The sequence below is a fragment of the Corvus brachyrhynchos genome, unplaced genomic scaffold, assembly GCF_000691975.1.
Source record: "Corvus brachyrhynchos isolate BGI_N302 unplaced genomic scaffold, ASM69197v1 scaffold130, whole genome shotgun sequence".
Classification (NCBI taxonomy): domain Eukaryota; kingdom Metazoa; phylum Chordata; class Aves; order Passeriformes; family Corvidae; genus Corvus; species Corvus brachyrhynchos.
The window spans coordinates 177,642-199,682 of NW_008236193.1; the positions used below are offsets into that span (position 1 = coordinate 177,642).

The 22,041-nt window shown below is 50.9% G+C and overlaps 1 protein-coding gene across 5 annotated transcripts in view; it reads right to left on the reverse strand.

Annotated features, from left to right (window-relative positions):
* Window positions 1–22,041, reverse strand: part of DOT1L (DOT1 like histone lysine methyltransferase) — a 73,909-nt gene that overhangs the window by 5,304 nt on the left and 46,564 nt on the right. For 2 of the 5 annotated variants that reach the window (XR_001863592.1, XM_017739133.1), the window contains exons 16-29: window positions 20,866–20,957; window positions 18,012–18,113; window positions 17,313–17,450; window positions 16,259–16,384; window positions 14,870–15,351; window positions 14,527–14,650; window positions 13,641–13,787; window positions 12,233–12,359; window positions 10,275–10,879; window positions 9,421–9,626; window positions 7,985–8,049; window positions 6,165–7,124; window positions 4,419–5,025; window positions 1–1,988 (exon numbers count right to left, since the gene is read on the reverse strand). The exon at window positions 1–1,988 is cut by the window's left edge. Coding sequence is in view for 4 of the 5 variants with exons in the window: in XM_017739133.1 (XP_017594622.1) it covers window positions 4,454–5,025; window positions 6,165–7,124; window positions 7,985–8,049; window positions 9,421–9,626; window positions 10,275–10,879; window positions 12,233–12,359; window positions 13,641–13,787; window positions 14,527–14,650; window positions 14,870–15,351; window positions 16,259–16,384; window positions 17,313–17,450; window positions 18,012–18,113; window positions 20,866–20,957 (3,746 nt within the window). In the remaining variant the exon portion in view is untranslated. The remainder of the gene's footprint in view (window positions 1,989–4,418; window positions 5,026–6,164; window positions 7,125–7,984; window positions 8,050–9,420; window positions 9,627–10,274; window positions 10,880–12,232; window positions 12,360–13,640; window positions 13,788–14,526; window positions 14,651–14,869; window positions 15,352–16,258; window positions 16,385–17,312; window positions 17,451–18,011; window positions 18,114–20,865; window positions 20,958–22,041) is intronic. The other 3 variants (XM_017739143.1, XM_017739148.1, XM_017739154.1) reach the window with 3 other exon arrangements.

A 22,041-nucleotide genomic window follows, 5' to 3' on the forward strand; every position in this document is an offset into this window, starting at 1 on the left:
GCCCTTTTTCCGGGTTTCCCTCGGCCTGCCAGTCCCTCAGCAGGACACACCCTGTCCCACACACAAAGCAGAAAACATCCAAAATGCCCCCAACTCCCAGGGCTTTCAGGCCCTGCCCTTCCCAGTGGATGAGGAGGCAAAGGCAGATCCCCAGAGTCTGCACACAGAGGCTCCTATGGAAGACACGCTCAGGAATCACAGAACAACTGCACCTGGTCCTAAATGTCTCCTAAGACTGCCCAGGATGAGAACTGAACCCTGCAGAGGGTGGGAGCTGCTGCAGCCCCTCACCCGCTCTCCAAGCACTCCCAGCCCTCCTGGATCCAGGCACAGGAGAGCACAGGAGGGCACAGGGACCTCACTGAGCCCACAGCCAGAGGCAGGAGCTGAGCTGCTGTTTGTGACCCCGGGATGCTCCATGGAGCTCCTGCCAGTGCCTGATGGCTGCAGCGGACACTCACCAGGGAGCACTAGAAGGGATTTAAGGACATAGTGTTGCCCCTCTGAGCACCAGGGCCAGCAGGGAGGTGTTTCCCAAAGCCTGAACGTGACTTTTTTCCAGTCATTTTGCTGCTGCAATCCCCTTTCTACTGCAGTTTCCTTTATAAGTGCTTGGCCCAGCCTGAACTCAGACCAGCCTGATTCCCACTTGAACGGATCCTCCTTCTCCTCCTCACTTTGTGCACTTGAATAAATAAGTTTTTACAGGTTTATTGTGCATTGTAAAACCTAAAAATAAAGGAAATACAATATAGGAAACTCACAAGTTCTCATCAGACCTCTGTAAAATCAGCCCTTCCTGCACACACGACACCGAGTCACAACACAGGTCCCTGCCCCAGGGGGGACAGTGGCAGCACAGGCAGCCAGCTCGGGGTGTTTTTGTGAACTACCATTCAAGAACCTACCCAAAAGCAAAGGAACACGATAGCAAAAAGCACCTTGGCAATCCAGGGACACGGCCAAGCCAGGTCGGAGTCAAGAATCAAAACCCTACCAACGAAATGCGTCGTGCTTGGAACAGAGAAACAACGAGCTAAGCAAGTCTGTGCCCTGCAGCAGGACAGAAGCACAATGTTCAGTCTTCCCCGTGCTGGGAAAGGGCTGCACCAACACCACTGACCCCACACCCTGTTCATAAGCCCCAAGAAAGAGTTACCAACCAGCTACCAAAATTCACAGTGACCCGAGTGCCACCAGCAACTGCAAATGGCCCAGGGAAGTAGTTGGGATGGGGCAGGACTTGGATTTCTCCTGTTGCAACTGTGCCTGCCCAGGCTGCTCCAGAGGGGAGCACAGAGCCCTCGTTAGTCACAAACTCAATTAAAACCCACCCATTAAAAAGCGCCTGGCTCAGTCCAAATCAAACCCCCAGGGAGGAGAATTCCTTCCTCTGTCGCTCCCCTGCAGCCAAGCAAGCAGATTTTGGGATATGAACAGAGTCAGGGGAATAAACAATCTGCAGACCTTTGAGAACTGGGTTTGGCATTGGTCAACCCCCCCAAAATCAGCACCAAGGATTCAAACCAGAGGCACAGTTCTGACGGACAAAATAGCACCGAGGAGGCTCTTTAACATCTCTGCTGGTGTGCCAGTCCTTTAGTATTCAGAGAATTTAATAATAATAACTTGTATTTATGAGTCTAGGTGGAATAAAATAAGTCAAAATTGTTTTCACTTTAAAAAAAAGATAAATACTTTATCTAAACTATCAACAATACAAACTGGAGCTTTAAGCATTTCTTTTGCCTTTTTTTTCTTTTTTTTTCCTTTTTTTTTTCTTTTTTTTTTTTTTTTTTTACTCAGATTCACAGTAAATATTTGCTCTGTTGTTTAGGTCTTTTTTATGGTTTTTATTTTTGTCCAGTAGTAAGAGAGTAGAAACCCCTGCACAGGCCAGGTGAGCACCTTTCAGTGGAAGCCGAGTGAAGTTGGTCCACGTTGTCCTTGCATAGGTCACATTGGGTTGAGGTAGAAATCCTAGTTACCTGCACAACAGGAGAGGAAGAGACTCATCTAAATAAAAAAGGCAAAAATCTGCTGTGTTGTTAGATGTGTCAATCATTCCTACATTGCTCCAAGACCTCCTCAGGTGAAGCAAATCTTGATCCAATCCCAATTAAAGGACGGATGCTCCAAGGGACACCGGGCCCCTCCAAACGCTGCAGTGTTTCAAGCTGTGACTGTGTTGAACTCTGTCCTATGGGACAGACACCAAGTGGGGGGAAAAAGAATAAGAAAGGTATTTCTCCCCTCAGTATTTTACATTTTTATAGCACAAGTTAATCTGCTTTGAGTTTTGTTATTGTTGTGGGAGAGAGATGTTGTGAATCATGGAATGGTTTGGGTTGGGAGGGACCTCAAAGCTCATCCCATTCCACCCCTGCCATGGGCAGGGACACCTCCCACTGTCCCAGGCTGCTCCCAGCCCCAATGTCCAGCCTGGCCTTGGGCACTGCCAGGGATCCAGGGGCAGCCCCAGCTGCTCTGGGCACCCTGTGCCAGGGCCTGCCCACCCTCCCAGGGAACAATTCCTGCCCAATCTCCCATCCAGCCCTGCCCTCTGGCACTGGGAAGCCATTCCCTGGCTCCTGGCCCTCCATGCCTTGTCCCCAGTCCCTCTGCAGCTCTCCTGGAGCCCCTTTAGGCCCTGCAAGGGGCTCGGAGCTCTCCCTGGAGCCTTCTCCTCTCCAGGTGAGCACCCCCAGCTCTCCCAGCCTGGCTCCAGAGAACAGAAGCAAAGCAGGTGATTTTAGTCCCCAATTCCTGGTTCCAGCCCTGCTTCCTCAAGGACTGAGCACATCTGTTCTCACTGAAGTCAAGGTCACTGCTCAAACACCTGAACTGAGTTCAAGTCACAGGGCTTGGCATCACAACCACCTCTGGTACCACCAGTTCTGCTCCTGTGCTCCACAACCCAGATTTGGCACCCAGCTACTCTCCTACAAGTCCCTTTTGTGCCTCACCTCTACTCTCAAAGGTTTTCAGGGACTGTCACACTTGTGGGATCCTAGTCTAGCATGGCCTCAGGTCCAGGTAACTCCAGCAGAGACTCTCACGCTGCTCTCACTACACACACCCCAAACTGACCCTCCTCACCATCCCCATCCTGTCTCTATCCAGGGTTTTCCAAGCCCACACCTCTCTGCTGGCACACAAAGCCCTTCCTCAGCCTCCCTTCGCTGCGGGGAAGGACCTGGCGATACTTACGTGCCTCCCAAAAGCCTAACCAGGGGTTTATGGTGTCTGAGGAGGAATTTGATGAGGAAGACACTACACACAATGCACAGAGGCTCTCTCAGGTAGGTTGTAATTGAGTTTTATAAGCAGCAAAGTGTGTTCAACCACGTTTGTAGCTTTGGTACCAGCGGACAGCAACAACATCAAAGACCTACAAGGAAAGCACGGAGCCAGCTCCGGGGCCGGACACGCTGGATGCACTTGGCAAGCACGAGTTGGTACAGCAGGATTGCCACAGAGTGTTTGCATGAACCACAGTACCCAGCTCTGTGGTGGTACAGTTTATTCTGGAGTTGCTCTAGAGACAGTTCAATAAACCCCTGCTTCAGGAGAAATGCACACAGCCTCCAGAACCCTCCTCTCCTGCTCCCACTTCCCCCTGCACATTCCCTGTGCTCCCAGGGCTTGTGGGCATAAAGAAAACATCTGCTGAGACTGTTCCTGCCAGCCCTGGCAGAGAGTCCAGCACAGGGAAGTGACAGGGGAGTCACAGCCCTTCTCTGCTACCTGTGGTTGTGTTTGCAGTGATGCAGGGGACACTGACTGCACTGCAGGCCCAGGGAATTTGCTCTCCAAGCAAAGCTGAAGCTTATAACCTAGAGATTTTGAACTTTATGACTATTTAGAGTAGCTGCTGTTGTCTGGCAGTTTTTACTGACCACCACGTTGTCACATACAGTCACAAAGAGGCACCTTTGGGCACCTCAATGCCACGGACGAGGACTGGTTTGGGATAAACAGGCTGTGCAGGAGGGGAGGGGGATCAGATGGGCAACACCCACTTCCAACAACTGTATAAAACCACATGAAAAATAGACATTTCCTCCTGTTACTACCTCCAGAAAGAACACTCTCTCTTTCTAGGAAGAGATCTTAGCCTGAACATAACCCTGAGCAAGAGCAGAGCTACCCCTGCAAGCACTCCTTGTCGAGAAATCCTGACTCCCAAAACAGAGAGCATCAACACTTTCCATCCTCTGCCACCGGGTGATTTGCTCCTCACATTTTAGAGGTTTCTCTCCCCATTTTAGAGGTTTCTCTCCCCCATTTTAGAGGTCGCTTTCCCCATTTCAGAGGTTTCTGTTTGACAGAGCCCGGCCCCGACCTCTCTCTGCAAAGGAAGAAGCGTCAGTGAGCACGTCGCACGCAAACTCCTCTGGTTTTGTGTCTGGCCTTACCTTACAAAACAAGAACTGTTAGCTAAGCAAGCTCTTTATCGTGGCTTAACCCCCGAAAGGTGCGAAGCATAAGGAGGCTGCATGCCAAGGGTCACCCACATAGCGGCCGTGCCAGCGGCGTTGGGCTGCGGGAGCACGCGGGGCAGGGGTGGGTGATGGACTGTAAAGGAGGGGCGGGAGGGTTTGTGCTGGAGAGAAGCCAGTTTAATAGACAAAGAAGAGTTAGACTGGACAGGAGCAGAGGAGAAGGAGGAGGAGGAGGGCAGGAACGTCTCGCCGGGGGGGATGGAGGGCAGGTTCTGCAGGAGAGCAGGCTCGGAGTTAGAAGCGAGTAAAGGAGGAGGGGGAGGCAAGGACACGTTAGGAGGGGGCGGAGGGGGATGGAAGACAGATTGCACTGGCGCTCTGTTGAGGTGCTGAGCAGGTCTAGTCTCACTAGATGTTACTAAATTAGAGGAAGAGGGTGGGAAGGATGAGGATGAGGTGCTGGCAACAGCCTGCAGAGGGTTTAAGCTTAGCACGGTGCTGCTAGAGACAGCACTGCTGCTGAAACTGGCTCCAAATTGATGAGGAGAGGAGGCAGAAGGCACCGCATGGTTAAAAATACCTGCAAACAGGAGAGAAAAACTCAGCTTCAACAGATGGGCTTTGTACAGTCTCAAGTGACAAGAGAAACAAAACAAAAAAGAAAAAAAAAAAAAAGAAAAAACAAACAAACAAACAAAAAGCAAAATTATAATAGTTACAGCCCCATACAAAAATATGCAGCGTGAGAAGGCAGCAAGCAATGAAGAGATAATGGTGCAGGCCAGGAGGTACAAAAGGTTCCACTTACCTTTCCTACTGCCAACCTCTAAATGCCACGAGGAAAAATGGTCAGACCCAAGAACTGTCAGTTCTATACCACACGGGCAGAGTTTTGATGAGATTAGAAGTGGTCTTTAGAGTTGGTTATCTGAAGACTCAAAGTGCTGCTCTTCCCTCCCCACCCTCCTGCTCCCCCACTTACAGGGCAGCAGAGGGGAGTTGTAATTCCAGCAAATCTACGTGCTGAGAGATGTGAGAGTTAGGATTTCCCGACATGGTGCCTGAATGATTATGGACAGGTAAGAAAAACTGCCCTGGACACTTAGAAATGGCAGGTTCAGCCTATCTTCTAGTCCTGCCAGCTTGTCCCCGGTGTGGGCCACAGAAGCCAAGCCTGTGCAGAATCCCAGAAGTGCAAGGTGCATATGGCATTGCCCTTCCTGGCCAAGAAATGCTCTTCATGTCCATTCAAGGGCCAGAACGCTACAGAACTCCCAACACCAGCTCCTCTGATGTTCTGCTCCTCCTGGATCATGCTAAATCCATTCAAGGCCTAATCTCAACATTTACTCAAGTTGACAAGTTAGAGATCCTTAACATGATACCAGCACAAGTGAAATCTGTTACCTGCAGGCAGACCTAAGTTGGTTCCAACACAGCAACATCTGAACAAGCAAACATTATCAATCACAAAGTCTGGGTGTATTGTTTCATTAAGGTGGTACAACAAGCTCATCTAGCAGACAAAGCTCATGAGATTTCACTGTGGGGAACTGAACTCATCCTAGCAATTCCGAGAGAGAGAGAGAGAGAGGAGACTGGTTATGTGGGACAGATCTGCTTCACATCCTGTAGAAATGAAAGGGTTTCACCCCTGGAGAGGCAGTGTCAGACTTTCCTTTAGGCCCTGTCTTATACCAGAGAAAGAGTTCTGCCTACCTCCAACTGTTCCACCTGTAACCCCAGGAGAGAAGTTCCCCATAGTGTGAGAATTAGTCAGTCTGGTTGCAGCTGATGACACGTGGACCAGACTGGCAGCAGCTGGCATTGAATTAAATAAGGACTGCAATACTGAGGAATTTGTCACCGAGTTGAGGTTTGCTTGCAAGGCCATGGGGCCGAGGGGGAACTGCGATCCAGTGGTCAGAGTGTTGAGGAAAGGATGATGCGTCGGGACAGACGGCGCTGGGGTCCCTGCTGAGGAGACAGCAGTAGAAAGGCTTTTACCATTCAGAAGGCCACCAGACGAAACAGCAGCAGAAATGAAAAGGTTGTGGCCATTTTTAAACTCCACATCTCGGTCCCTTCCCTTGCCGACCTTCCCGTTGTGCTGCACAGAGTTTTTCTCCGCAGACCCCCCCGCTCGGACGCTCAGCTCGCTGAGCTCTTTGCCCTTCACCCCTGGCCGGCTCAGCTCTTCTCCCTTGCTGCCCAGACCTTCCAGCTGCCTCTTGTTCAGGAAAAGGTTCGTGTCCGACACCCCCAGGTCTTTGCCTCGCTGCGAGGGGAACCCCAGGGAGCAATTGGAAGCCGTCCCGTCCGGAGCTTTGTGTGGAAGAGCAGCGCTGTCCATGAAGCCGTGCAAGCCCAGCTCGCTGGACAGGCCCCCGTTGTAGGTGAAGCCGTTGGGGGGGTTTGTGCCAGGGCTCAGCCCGTCCGAGGGCACAGCCAGGCTTTTCCTGGGGTGTCCCGGGACCTTGGTGTCCATGGCCAGCCCGTCCTCGGAGGGAGGCCTGAAGGCAAACAGGGAGTTCTGGCTCAGAGCTGACACCGCCTGCAAGGGGCTGTCTGTGGTTTTGGTCAGGTTGATGTCGGATATCGGTGAAAAAGTCGATTTCCATTTGCTGCTGTTCATGTTCTCGTTGCTTTGTGCTTGTTTCCTCCCCGATAAGCTGCCACCTGGTTGGGGGGGGAAGGTTTACAAATGTCAATAAACAGCATTCACTAAATCTGCCCCTTGAGAATGGGGTTTGATAGAATCACAGAGTCCTTAAGGTTGGAAGAGACCTTTAAGATCATCAGCCAGCACCACCACCATGGTCACCACTAAACCATGTCCCCAAGTGCCACCTCCACTGTTGTTTGAACGCTTGCAGGGATGGTGACTCCACCACTGCCCCAGACAACCCTTTCTGTGAAGAAATTTTCCCCAATATCCAACCTGAGCCTCCCCTGGCCCAGCCTGAGGCCATTCCCTCTCCTCCTGTCCCTGTTCCCTGCGAGCAGAGCCCGACCCCCCCGGCTGCCCCCTCCTGTCAGGGAGTTGTGCAGAGCCACAAGGTCCCCCCTGAGCCTCCTTTGCTCCAGGCTGAGCCCCTTTCCAGCTTCCTCAGCCACTCCTGGTGTTTCAGCCCCTTCCCCAGCTCCGTTCCCTTCTCTGGGCAGCACCCACGTTTTTTATCCTTCAACACCCACCTTTTATCAGTCTGTAATTCTATTTCTGATCCAAAGGCAGAAATATTTGTGAAGTCACCTTAAAGTCCTTAAAATTCAGTTGAACACTCTGGAGAAGTTTGAGAACACTGATCTGCTTTTCCCCCCTACCTTTATCCTACAGATCCCTCCTCAAACCCTGAGTCAGTAAAAAACTGGTCAGATCTTTGGTGACCTGTGACTACAGAAAGAAGTGACCCAAAATCTATAATTAGCAGCCACTTAATGATGATTAAAAACTGCACTTTGTCCAGCAGCTCCGACACAGCTTCACCCATCCCCAGGCCCAGCCATAACCACAAACAATTCACGTTCCTCACACGTACCATTTTCAACAGTCTTCTGTGGAGATTTGCTTTCCAATGATATTGTTGCAATTTTCCTCTCAATTCTAGTGGGAAAATAGAAAGGTTATAGCACTTATAGCAAACCTTCTGTTGTACATTTACCCTCACAACCTACACTCCTCATGATCAGGTCTTATCAGATGGGAGAGTATAAAAACCAAGTCAGCCCCACAGTTTTGTGTCACTAAAGGAATTTATAAGAATCAAAACACCCATCACAAACTTTAAGCAGGAGCTATTACAGAATTACTGCTCTTTGAGGGGATTAGTGCACGTTCAGAGAACTTTGTTGTTTTTCTTTCAAAACAAGAAGTCAAACCACATTTCTATTGTGGTTATTTCTCACAGAATCATGGAATGTTTTGGGTTGGGCTGGACCTCAAAGCTCATCCCATTCCACCCTTGCCATGGCAGGGACACCTCCCACTGTCCCAGGCTGCTCCAAGCCCCAATGTCCAGCCTGGCCTTGGGCACTTCCAGGGATCCAGGGGCAGCCCCAGCTGCTCTGGGCACCCTGCTCCAGGGCCTCCCCACCCCCCTCCCAGGGAACAATTCCTTCCCAATATCCCATCTAGCCCTGCCCTTGGACAGTTTTCCAGCATCTGAAACAAGAAAAATATTGCACCCCACAGGCAGGCAAAGGGTGCAAAGAAATCCGTTTCCAGGGTAACACATCAATAGTTTGGGGCAGGAATTGAACAAAGTTTTAAACTGGGAGTGAGCAGGAGACAAATCCTTAGAGATCACACACAACCTCAGTGCTCCTACAAAGCAGCACAGTAAGAAAATTACAGAATCCTGGAGTATCCTGAGCTGGAAGGGACCCTCAGGGATCATCAGTGCAGCCCCTGGCCCTGCACAGACACCCCAACAACCCCAGCCTGGGCATCCCTGAGAGCGCTGTCCAAACGCTCCTGCAGCTCTGGCAGCCTCGGGGCCGGGCCCATTCCCTGGGGGGCCCGGGCAGTGCCCAGCAGCCTTGGGGGCAGGAACTTCTTCTCAATATCCAACCTAAACCTCCCAAGCACCGGATACTTCTGTCAGGATCTGCTTAAGGTATTGCTTCCTCTTCTCTCAATTTTCAGTTGTTTAATTCCTCCGCCTCCCCTCGGGAGGAGCTGCAGCCCCCAGGAGCCTCCCCTCAGTCTCCTCCATTTCCCTCAGTCATTTCTCCACCAGTTCTCTCCGAGGCCAGGCCCTGCCAGCCTTGCAAGCACAGCAGCAGCAGCAGGTTCCCACATTCTACTGCCTGAATGCCTTCCCTGTTCACAGCTTCAGCCACGTACGAGGTTTGGGATAATGGGATGGGCCTCCAAGCAAGGGGAACAAAGAGGTTTAAACACACCCCTGCTGCTGAGAGCAGTGTTATCAGCCCTGAGAGAAACCTCATCCTGGAACGGTGCCTGTGCATTCACCTGCTGCTATTGTGCTCATCCTCAGAGCCCTGCTCGTCATCCGATGTCAGGGGGGAGTAATGGACACCGTTGGTCTGAACGAGGGGCTTCTCCTTTTTCAGCACTGGGGGCTGGTCATTGTCCTGGTAAGGAACAGGAGAGTTCTTCAGGGAGTTTTCAGGAGAGGAAATGGCTGTTATTTCTAAGGGCTGGTTAATGTTATTGACCTGGGTGAGAAGGAGAGAAAGCAGTTACAGATGAGAGTATCCCTGGAAAGGCATCTTGTTAAGGACATTAATGCAGGTGTAACTTGCTCTGGGACATCCAACAGCTGCTGGTTTAGCACTGCTGCTGCTACATCCCACCTCCTGCACGAGAACTGGGGCAAAAGCTTAAATGGAACTTGGGAAACCAGCTAATTCTCATTCCTTGATTTTATGTTTGAAGGCAGAAATGAAGACCTGGGATAAACCTTTTCTTCTCAAACGACACTGCAGGATCACATGCACACAACTCTCTAGCTGGCTTCATTAGCGAGGATGCCATATGCTTCTGGCACTCCTCTGCTGTTTAGTCAATCTCAGCTTAAACTATTTTCAAAATATTGAATCTACAGCCTCAAAAATCAACTCCACTGCAGAAACAAGCTCTTTGTCATGAGAGATTATTTTTAATTTTTAATGCTCTGAGAGCAAAGAGCTCTTTGAAGACGCTCTGCTTACACACAAACTGTTCACCAACTCCGTGAAAACGAGAGGCAGGAGAATTGCTGCAAAGAGCCTCCACAGCAATTCCAGCTCCAGCCTGGGAGCCTGCAGCTTATCCCTAATTCCAAGAGCTTTCCCAAAGCACAGCTCCTCCCGTGGGGCCCTTACCATGGAGTTGATATTGAGCGGCGACCCCGAGGGCTGCGTAAAGAGCCCGGCCACCGAGGGCAGGGGTTTGCGTTTCGGGGAGACGGCGGCGTTCCCGCTGGGATTCCCAGTGGAGGATCTCTTCCGCCGGCCCCGCTTCTTCCCGTCCTGCGCGTGGGCCTGGCCGCCGTCCGGCCGGGCGCTGGCGGGCACAGGGCTGTGCTTGCTGGAAGGGGATTGTTTTACATGTCCTGTATTAGGAGAGATTGTAAAGATGATTCTCCTCTTGGCCTCGTTCTCAGGATCTGAAAACGCTGCATCAGACTGCAGGTCCCCCTTTGTTCCTTCGGCAAAGATCTTCTGAGCCTCTGCACTCTGCAGTCCCCCTGCCAGGCTCTGGGCCGGGCCACTTAAGCGGGGGCTCGAGTGCTGCTGAGCAGGGGAGTTCTGCCCAGAGTTCCTCATCATTAGCAAAGGATGTTGTGGAGTGGAACTCCGAGACCCTACAGAGTTAAAGAGACTCCCAGAGTCGTCCAGAGCTGCCTGATCAACACTATGGTTAAGATGGGCTGGGCTGTTTGTAAGATTTCCATTGACTGCCACGGAGCCAGAAGAGTAAGAAAAACCTGTTGAGAGGGAAAGTATTGATCATTGCTGGGGCTGAGCGAGAGAGAGGTCACCGAGTACAGGGCTGGGAGGGCCGGGAGGGATTCCAGCTCTGCCTGGAGAACAGCCAGTGGCCCTGGGTTACACGGGAAACACTTGGCTGCTTGTCCACGGGGCAGTGAGAACGTGGCTCTGGGTGCTGAGGCGCCAGTTGGGGTTAGGGACTCCCACTGCTCTCTTGCCAGTTCAGGAAAATTCACGTGGTATATGGAGGTATCCCATATAACACGTGCTCCTCCCAGTTTTACATGGAATTCAAGTGTCAGCTTTGTTTGAGCTATCACCCCTTCTGAAATCGGGGCTCCTCTACTCTCAACTCTTCCTTCCATCAAGGAAATGGATGGCCAGACTCAGTTCTTCCCTTCCCCAAAAAAAGGAAAGACTTTACCATCCACACAGCCCACCTCCTCCAAATTAAACAAAAGGCTGTGACTTAGGAAGTGACAGGGGATCTTCAAAGACATCGTGGCAGGAAAATGCCACAAGGGAGGAATCTTGGGAAGGGAATTCAGTGTTTGTCACGGGGTATCATAAATGGGTTTAGGGCTCCAGGATGGCCTGGGCTCTCTAAATGAAAGGGGCAGAAGGGAACATGGTAATGGTTTACAACAAGGTTTTTTTAAATACTTCATTGGTTTTATAGAAAAATGCAGCCAAGCCCTTTGCAAAACAGATGCTGAAACAACCCAAGCCCCTCGGGGCGGTAAACACTGAGAACAAAAGCACTCTCTGGTGAGGGATCAGCTGTAGAACCTACTTTTCCTGGCCCACAACATTCCCGGGGTAGCTAAAGACCATGATTTCCACAGATGAGTGAGTTCAGAAGCAATGTCTGCACCTAAAGGGATCCCCATCCTCTCCCATTTGAGCTTTTCCCACCACAAGGTACTTGTGCCTTACAGCTGCTCGTGAGGAACCTCTGTAACCTGCCCCAAAAACTTAATTCTTCTATTTAAAGACCCCACCACCGTGTAAAATAAAACTTTTAGAGCCAGATCACCAGCTTAGGACACAGCTGTGCAACACTCTGCAGGTTTGCCACGCTGTAAATCTGTGGGAATCTCTGGATCCCCATAGAAATTACAGAAGCAACTGTTTATTTACAGGTGAAGGCACATCAACCCAACCCTTTCTGCCAGATGCACCCAAGCTGGAGGCACATTAGAGCATCACCCACGAGTTTCTGGTCTCACCCCCAGTTATCCAGCACTCCAGTGCCTGCAGCACCTGGCAAAAAGTGCTTGGAAACCTCGGCCACGTGCGTTTGGTGCTGCCCCAGCACAGGAGCAGCTGTGCCCAGGGGAGGCTGTTACCTGAGGTAGCCAAAGCCAGAGGCTTGTTTCCAGCAGCATTGCTTATGCCATTATGAGAACTAGCACCAATCTGCTTTTCAAGTGTCGATGAGTCTCTACTCTGGTGAACTGGGCTGGGTGTGCTTCTCTGGGGAGAGAAACAGGCGTGTCAGGACAGGGAACAGCATCAGAAGTGCACAGTTTAAACCAAATCCACATGCATTAGCACATCTGCCTAGGGAAGTGACTCTGCTTCCTGTATGTCCTAGATTCAGCTTGTTTTGAGAAAAACATGGATCAGCAGGTTATGGGCTAAAAATGCTGTGCTGAATTACACTGCAGCAGTATGTCACACAGCAGACACCAGGCAAAGAGGGAGGCTCATCATCACAGGATATTCAGGCTCAGGACAGCTCTGCCAGGAGCAGCAATGCCTCAGCCCACTGCTGCAGCAGGGAGGAGACTGATGGTTGTATGATGTCCCCAGAACAACCCTAAAGGGAACATGAAGTGCATCAGGCTGTGTTCTCTGGGACATTCTCTGAGGGTGTTTTCCTAAACAGGGAGAACACCTGTGAAATGGCAGCCTGAACAAACAGGGAGGTGCCACCCAGGGCTGACACTGCCCTGAGGACACCCAGCCTCTGCTCAGAGCTGGGCAGACTCTGGTTCTGCTAAAGCCAGAAGTCTTCAGCTGGAAAAATGCAATGGATTCAATACTGTGAACCAACTCCAGCTTTCCCAATATGGGGTTGAAAGACAAGCCATGGATGGATTCTAACTCACAGCACTCAGGAAAAGCAGCAAATGCTTCTCAGTTCTCTGCTGCAGCACTTCTGTGACAAACTGGTGTGAGAAACTGGACCAGGCTTATTTGAACTCCTCCTCCACTCAGAGAAGCAGGGACTTGTCACATCTCAACAAGAGATGGCCCCAGAAGCTCTCTGCTATAGAGCAGTCACTCACATGCGAGGTATCACAGCCCCGAGGGGCTGTTGAAGCCCACCCTGCACACGTGTGAGGAGAACAAACAGCTCCGAGGTGACTGAGACAGAATAATTCTCTCCCAGGTTCCTGCAGAAAGCAGGGCTGAGAACAAACTGACATGCAAATTCTCTGCTCCCACTGCCAGGAACTCTCAGGCTCTTCCACCAAGCCAGACATTCCAGACAAGGCTCTCCTGAGGCATTTACTTCACTCTCCTCCCTCCTGGCTGAACCACCCCCTACCTCTCCCCCCATTCCCACAGAGAAAGGAGAGGAAAAATCTCCACAATCTAAGAGCCAAGAGGATGCATCCCCCAGCAGCCTCCCCCGAGGAGCAGAGCTCCAGGATCAGCAGCCCCTGGAGGATGCTGGGGCACAGCACCCCATTCCTGCCCACTGGGATTTTAGTTAGGGATGGAAAGTGTTGACAATCCCTTACTCACCACCTTCTCAACACGGCTAGGTAGGACTACGCTGGCCAGAGGGATACTAACAGGGAGTTTATTGGGCTGCACTGTGCTCAGAGGAATACTGATAGGGAGGCTGGTGATAGTTTCTCCATTACTCACAGAGGTTCTCTCTCTCAAAACCTGTAAAATCAAACAAAGAAAGCAAAGTTCTTCCACAGGATATTGAAAAGGTTTTTAAGGTAGTGATAACCTGCTCCTTTCTATGTTTGTGTCATTCCCCCCACTCCTTTTTTTTTAAGGAATTACAGGACCAAGAGAAATGACTGCACATCAGACAGGGCAGGCGTGGAGCAGCTTGGTTACCAGCACCAGGCTCCTGGGACAGCAACATCCCACAGCACAGAAATGTGTAAATTAAAGCCACTGCTGGCCCCGAGCATCAGGGAAAGGAAGCCTTAGGCAAGCTCATTTCCCTGTGTTTTGGTTAGAGCTCTGTGAAAAGCACTCAGACATCAGAATTTGTATCTTGAGGCCCTCTGTAGCAGCCAGATGCATTTCCATGGCAACCTGCTACTGGAGGGCACCTGCTGCTCTGTGAGCCCCAATATGCTCCATGGCTGCACCAATTACATGGACCATATTTTTTTACTCTTTATTTTTCTAACTATGAAAGAGCCTCCTTTCCCAGCTCAAGCAGACACGTGCCAGATCAACCACTGCATTACTGGTGCTCAGAGAGGAGCACATCTTCCCCTCCCTTTGGCCAGCTCTGATTTATTGCATCACACCCACTGCATCTTGTGTCATTTGCCCTGCCAAGCTGGCCATAGAATGCAGTATTCCTGCATTGCCCAGTGTGGCCAACCTTCCCTTTGCTGCCCCAGGGGCAGCACCTGAGCAGCAGCAGCAGATCCTTTACCTTCTCTCCTGCACTGGGTAAGGCCGCGGGGGAGGAGGGCCGAGTTTCCTGAGGACTCAGCTTTATGCCATTTGCAATTCCAGGGCTTGGATATGTAAGGCCATTCTCTTTGACGTGCTCAGCTCTGGAAGAGAGGTGTACAACTATGAGGATACAAAAGCCAGTGATGAGGAATTCCTGTGCCACACTCAAGGCACCGTCCCACCTCATTTATCCCCATAAGTTCTCACTGTGAGTTTTCTTGAAACAAAACTTTTTAAAACACATAAACCTCCACTTCGAAAAATATCTTTCCACAACCCAAATCAACAGGTTAACACCAGCCATCCTTCTCCCCTCTCACCTCTGTATCTCATTAGCTGTTGCTTTCCCATTGACTCCGTGGTCCTGATTCAAGTGTCTCCGCAGGGCAATTTTAGCTGGGGAAAACCTGGTGTAATCAGGGAGGGCCAGGCTGGTCACCTTGTCTGCCTTCTGCCTGCTGCTGTGGTTGGGGGTGCAGGGCACGATGTCCTGGTCCAGGTGGGAGTTAGGGTACTGGGGGGTGTTCTGCTTGGACGAGGGCCGGCTGAAGGCGTGCTGGAGCTCGTAGGGGGTGGCGTGGCCGTTCATGGACAGCTCGGGGCTCATGCCATTGATGTGGGGCATGGGGAACTTGGAGCACTCCAGCTCCAGCTGGAACCTGCCGTGCTCAGCCTCAGGGTCACGGCTCAGGTGGGTTTTGCTGTGCAGCTGCACTGACAGGGGCTCCTCTGAGGGCGTGTAGGACTTGAGCTGCAGCAGCTCCTGCTGCCGCTGACTCTTCTCAAGCTCCACGATGCTGATCTTTAAATGAAGAGGAAAACAAAAGGTAAAGATTACAGTTAACAACTCTATCCCATTATGGAGTTTTGCTTCCAAATCCTTCTAAGTAGAAGTGTCCCTACTTCTGGGAACAATGCATAACGAGGGACCCAAAGTTTGAGAAAAAATTTCTGCTCTGAGCTTGAGACCTAAAGGCCCAGGTGAGGGGAATGGCTCAGAGCCTCTGAGAAAGAACATTTCAGATCTTAAAACCAAAAGGAAGATATCTCCAACTTACAGAGAGAGTGTGGAGTAACGGAGTACTGCCACGGAAGGGAAAGGGCACTCCAGGCCAAGGCATCCAGCAAAAGGCTGGAACAGCTCTAGAGCCAATCTCACAGGGAAAGAAAAGCTCTTCACACAAAGGAGTTGAATTTCTTGTCACTATGCGAAATAATCGCTCTGGGGGAAATTATTCCCACCCTATCCCTGGCAGTGCCCAAGGCGAGGCTGGACGGGGCATGGAGCAACCTGGGATGGTGGAAGGCGTCCCTGTCCATGGCAGGGGTGGAGTAAGATGAGCTTTAAGGTCCCTTCCAACCCAAACCAGACTGGAATTCTATGATTCCTGAATTGAGACATCAAAGCACACATGAAAATCACCAGCTTGTGATTTTTAATTATATGTAAAGATAAACCACGATTCCTCCTTCCACAGCATCACCAAGGAATCAGGTCATGGTATCTACTGCCTTTAAAAGTTATCCACATCCTTAGTTACTAAAATCCTCTAATAGAAAGATCAATCTCTGGGGGAATAAAAAAGAAGAAACAAAAAAGCAGCACCTGGTTCATCCTTTCCCATCATATTCAGTGTAACACCCATAACTGGCCCACTGCCCAAGAGCTACCCCAAACTGGTGACTCTGATTTGCTCCTTGCTCTCTACCTGCAGTTCCAAACAGTGCTTTTGCTTCTCAGAAATCTGATTCTTCAAGGCCTGCTTCTCTTTCAGCAAGTTCTCCAGTGACAGCGTTGACCAATCCAGCTTCAGTTCTTCACACCGAGCCTTCAGCTGGGGGGAGACACAGGGACAGGGACAAACAGGTCAAAACACAGCTCTCACCCCTCCACACTGCCTGAGGTTGCTGCTGAAAGCCAGGAACTTTGCACTGAGTGTGCAAGAACCTCTTTAGCCCATTGCAAAATCCTCCCAGCCTGGTGCTGGGGAGTGTGGCAGCAGGTGGCCTGGCTCTTCTACAACAGAGTTATCACCCACCCTCACTGTTCCACATCCAGATATTCCCCTCAGCTACCTCCTGAGAGGGCTCAGCCTGGAGCAAAGGAGGCTCAGGGGGGACCTTGTGGCTCTGCACAAGTCCCTGACAGGAGGGGGCAGCCGGGGGGGGTCGGGCTCTGCTCACAGGGAACAGGGACAGGAGGAGAGGGAACGGCCTCAGGCTGGGCCAGGGGAGGTTTGGGCTGGATATTGGGAAAAATTCTTCACAGAAAGGGTTGTCAAGCACTGGAAGGGGCTGTCTGGGGCAGTGGTGGAGTCACCACCCCTGGAAGTGCTCAAACAATGTGTGGATGTGGCACTTGAGGATGTGGTGCTCTGGTGAGCATGGTGGTGGTGCTGGTTGGACTTGATCTTAAAGGTCTTTTCCCACATTAACAGTTCCATGGTTCTTTGAGTTACCCAGATGAGCACCACAGGAGTTATGGCCAGAGCAAGCCCTGCACAAACTCCCTGTCCAGCCAGCTCCAGACCCAGTGACATCCAGAGCTCTTTGGGGACACACCTGAGGCCAGAGCCAACTGCCACCTCAGGATTTGCTACAGGGTAAATAAAAGGTAAAAAAGGGTTCCCTGCAGGTTTCCCCCCATCACCCCTCTGTTTCAAAGGACCCTGAGCAGCTGGATGATGTTTCAGCCCCCAGCTCCTGCCCTGTCCTCACCCAAAGGGCAGCACCCCCTGTTCCCAGCCCAGGGGCTGGACTCACCAGCTGCAAGCTCTGATTCCTGAGTTCACTGTTGTCCTTCTCCAGCTGTTTTGTCTGTTCTTTCAGCTGCTGGTTGTGAGCAGAGATTTCCTTCTGAGCTTGGATCAGGTCATTGTATGTCAGAGCTTTAACTCCCAGCTAAAAGGTGAGAAGAGATCACTCAGTAAGGCCCTGACACCCTCATTCCAGGTGATGTCCCATTCCCAAGTGACACTGAGGAGATCTGCAGAACTCTGCAGCTCTCAGGACCTCCCCCAGCATTCTCCAAGGCACTTTGTGGTTGCTGGGGGATAACAAGGAAGGACACAACAACCTTGGAGTTGCTGTTCCACCCATTCAGCTGTAAACCTGGCATTTAGGCTTTGCCAGCCACCAGCACTGTCTGTGGAGAGCCCCCACATTTCCTCCTGTGCTCCTGAGCTTGGTTGGCAACACAGAGTTTGTTTGAGCAGCAGGGGATGAATCCTTCACCAAACACCACATGGCTGTGGTTTGTCCCATTCCTCGGGCACGGGGCACACAGCAATTCCAACACCAAGCACAAAACATAACCAGAGAGTGACACAGATTCCACCTTCCTGAGCCTGATCTGCTGCAAAGCAGAGGCTCGAGGCCTGAGACTGCTCTGGTCTCATTCAGCTTGACCAAAAACGTTCACATGCAGCTGACTCAGAACCATCCCCCCCAGCACAGAGGTACCTCATCGAGCTTCTGCTGAAAGAGCCGTTTGATTTCCTCTTTCTGGGCCTGGCAGTGGGTGAATAACTGCTGGGCTGTCCCCAGCAGCTGAGCATTCTTCTCCTGGAAGAGGGAACAGTGAGGAAACACTTTTAGCACCAGCTGCAGCATGGGCCATCTCAAGGAGATGTTTGTGGAATACTTTGGGGGTGAAGCTGAGCTTAGGGGAAGATGCAGGAGCTCATCCAGCCCAGCCCCAGACTCCTGAGAGCCTGGATTTGTTGGGGTGTGATACTGGTGGAGTTAAGGCACCTGAAAAGAGCTTTAAAGTAGGTTTTTCCCCCTGTATGGTAAAATACAATCAAGGCTGTCTTAAAAACTCATTTTTATCCTCCTAGTGCATTGTGAAGCAGCAGCAATAATCACATCCTACAGAGCAGAAATAGAACTGGAAAAGATTATCTGCACAAAATCTGCTCCCAAGCTGGGAACTGGCTCTAAATCCCCAGAGCCCCAGTTCAGAGTTTCCCTATCCAATACTCATGGAAGAGATGCAGTAAATGAAAATACACTGGGGGAGAAGGCAGGAAGAAAGTCCTAAATAATCCAAGCCAGTTTTCCCACTTGTGCCACCATTATTTCAGCGGGTCACCCGAGCCACTCACAGCACATTCCCTGCCCAGAACATCCCAGATCCCTGCTCCCTCGATCCGTGGCCATGCACAGCAAAGGGCAGGACAGGACTGGCTGATGAGCCTCATTTTTGCAGCCCCAAATGCAGGATTAGTGCAGCAAGGAGAGGCAGCTTTGGGATTATCCTGCTCTCCACTCGTGCTGCTGAGGCCAAGCAGGGATTGTGCAGCCCCTGAGCCACTGCTCCAGGAAAAGTGGGGTGCAAAAAGCACCTTGATCTTTTCCAACTTTAACAATTCCAGGACTCCATGACTGATCCTCCAAGCAGGGAAGCAGCAGTGCTGGAAACTCCCCACGTGCAGGAACACACAGTCCCTGCAATGCTGAAGGGGCTGCTCTGGGTGATGCCGAACAATCATTTTTGTTTTCAACACGAGGCATTTCATTCAGCTTTCCCAGGCACTGCAGGGGCTGACAGCTCCATCTAAGGGCACTCTGGGAAGCAGCAGCTGATTTTAAAATCATTATTACAGAGAGATTTTTATTGTACTTGAAAACCTTCCTGTAAGAGGGAATTGCTGAGCAGACCAGAGCCAGCCCCTCACCCAGCCAAGTTCTGCCTCTGTGAGGTTTAATTTGCCATGTAGCACTCCATAAAAAAATATTTTCATACTGAATTCCTCATTTTAATGTTTAAAAGTGTGGAGCAGCTGTTGGACACCACCACCAAGTGATGACTTTTCCACACTCCTGATTCCTTCTCTGTGCAGGGCACAACCCTTGCACACCATCATTTCATTTCTGCAAAGACAAGTTCACTTCATGCTGACTTTCCTGACGAGTGCAGAACAAGCAGAAAAATCTGCTGCTTAAGGAAAAAGATGAAAATTCAAAGTGCTGATTGACTGTGAAAGCAAATGGAAATATCCACAGAAAAGAGGTTTCCATGAACACCACACCAGCATCAACCACTTCTCAGTAAGAAATGGGGTGGCACAAGTTAATCTCTCTCCTTTGGAGAGTTCCCAATATGGAAAACACGATAAAAAAGCCCAGTGGCTTTATGCTGATGCTCTTACAAAGGTACAGAGCAAAGGAAAGCTTCCACAGGGAATGCCAAAAGCTGGACCTGGACAGAATCCCAGACTGGTTTGGGCTGGAAGGACCTTAAAGCCCATCCAGTGCCACCCCTGCCGTGGGCAGGGACACCTCCCACTGCCCCAGGCTGCTCCAAGCCCCAATGTCCAGCCTGGCCTTGGGCACTGCCAGGGATCCAGGGGCAGCCCCAGCTGCTCTGGGCACCCTGGGCCAGGGCCTGCCCACCCTCCCAGGGAACAATTCCTGCCCAATATCCCATCCAGCCCTGCCCTCTGGCACTGGGAAGCCATTCCCTGGGTCCTGGCCCTCTCCAGCTCTCTTGGAGCCCCTTTAGGCACTGGAAGGTTTTAACTGCAAGTTCAAGTTTATTGCTGAGCATTATGGAGAAAGGCTCCTCTGCAGAAGGAGCAGGAACAGACTCTCATCAGGGCTAATTGATACAGCAATTAGATCATTCATAGCTGAGATAAAGCACAACAAGAAGGTGTTCAGGCAGGAAATCTCCTCCCTCTGCTGGTGGCTCCATGGCAGAGAAACATCCCACTGCACAGCTCCAGGACTCTCCTTGCCTTTCCATGTATTCCAGTGCATGATTTGGATCCATGGATTTACATTTACACTTTGCCCACCAGTGCAATCCAATGCATTCTGATTATCAGCACCAAGGATGCTGAGCTAAATCCCCTAAATCTGTGATGACAGCTTGGGTTTCTCAATCCCTGTGAACTGTGGTTCAGAGAATCCTGGAACTGGGTTGGGTTGGGAGGAACCCATCCCTGGAAGTGCCCAAGGCCAGGCTGGATGGCACTTGGAGCACCCTGGGACAATGGAAGGGGTCCCTGCCATGGCAGGGGTGAGACTGGATGGGCTGTAGGGTCCCTTCCAACCCAAATAATCCTGGGATTCTGTGATTTTAAGTCAGCATTGTCAGGTGGGGGCACAGAAGGAATGGGGGGGTGCAGCTCTATCATTTTGCAGATTTAAGCACACAAAAACTGAGTTTGCAACAAAATCCCCTGGCAGTTGTTCAGCCCAAGGAGGAGTGGTGTAAATGCACACAGTTCCCATCTCCAGCACTCTTCCCCACATCCCAGGAACTTCAGCCTGGTAATTTTGTTTAGAAATGTTAAAAAGTGAAACCCACCTTTTCCTGCTCCAGTAACTGTTGCAGACTTGCTTTGTACTGAGGAGTTTTCATGTATGCCATGAACTGCATGTACTGGATCTTAAATGAGTCTGCAAAATAAATCACAGGAGGAATTCCAGCAGGGAGTCATTGCAATGCCCCTGTTTGCCCCTATCTGCTCCTGGCCACCTCTCCTTACTCTTCTCTCTCTTGCTTTTGATTTGGACTCGTAGTCAGACCAAGCCATTGAAGATGGATTTAAGGACATGCTGAAAATCCATCTCCTGTCCCAAAGGAACTCTTGGATCCATCAGCTCCAACGGAAGCCAGGACAGCACATCCAAAGAGGCAGAGGAAGGTGCTGGGGGCTCAGGGTGTGTTTGCATGAGCAAAAAGGAGCTGAGTGGTCTGAGTGCTCCATAAGCAGAAATCATAAAAGAAATGAGCTGGAGGAGCCCAAAGCAGCCCTGAGCTCAGAGCACTCAGCCAGCACCAACACAGGGCCTGTTCCTCCTCCTCCCTCCGAGATGAGGAGCTCTACACCCACTTTACTCTCCTCTCCAAGGAGCCCTTGGCTTCTCATTACCCTTTATCTCCAGCAATGACCCTTCCTCCACCCCAGCCCTTCCATCATTAAAGGCAACCCCAGGACTAAGCCCAAAACAGGCAAATGGTGTGCAAAAACCTGCACAAGGCTTAGCCCAGACAAGGGTCATTGTGTCCCCATCCACCCCGCCTCAAAACACTCCTCAAAATCACTCTTTTGCCACAAAATATCCCTCAAAATCACCCTGTCTTTCTCTTTAACAAGAAATCAGCCATAACTGACACACCAGCAAGAGAGCACACATTAAGGATATCACAGATGACCTTGGTCCCCAACACAGACAGGACCATTCTGCCCCATTCCTAGAGCATCCTGGACTGGCTCATGCCCAATGCCAAAAGCCAGAAACAGCTGGGAGGGGACAGAGAGCAGAAGATCAAAAAAAATAAAAAAAAGCCCTCCAGGTTTTCCCTTAAAGCACCTTCTGAACATGAAGTGAATTTTCCAACCACACCTTTGTGACCTCAAACTCTCAGACAGCACCTCATTTACTGGCTCTGAGCTCAGCAGAGGGAATGGAGTGGGGTTCCCCAGGATTAAGAGAATGGTTTCATTTCAAGTAAAGCTTCTTCTGCTTATTTCTGCTG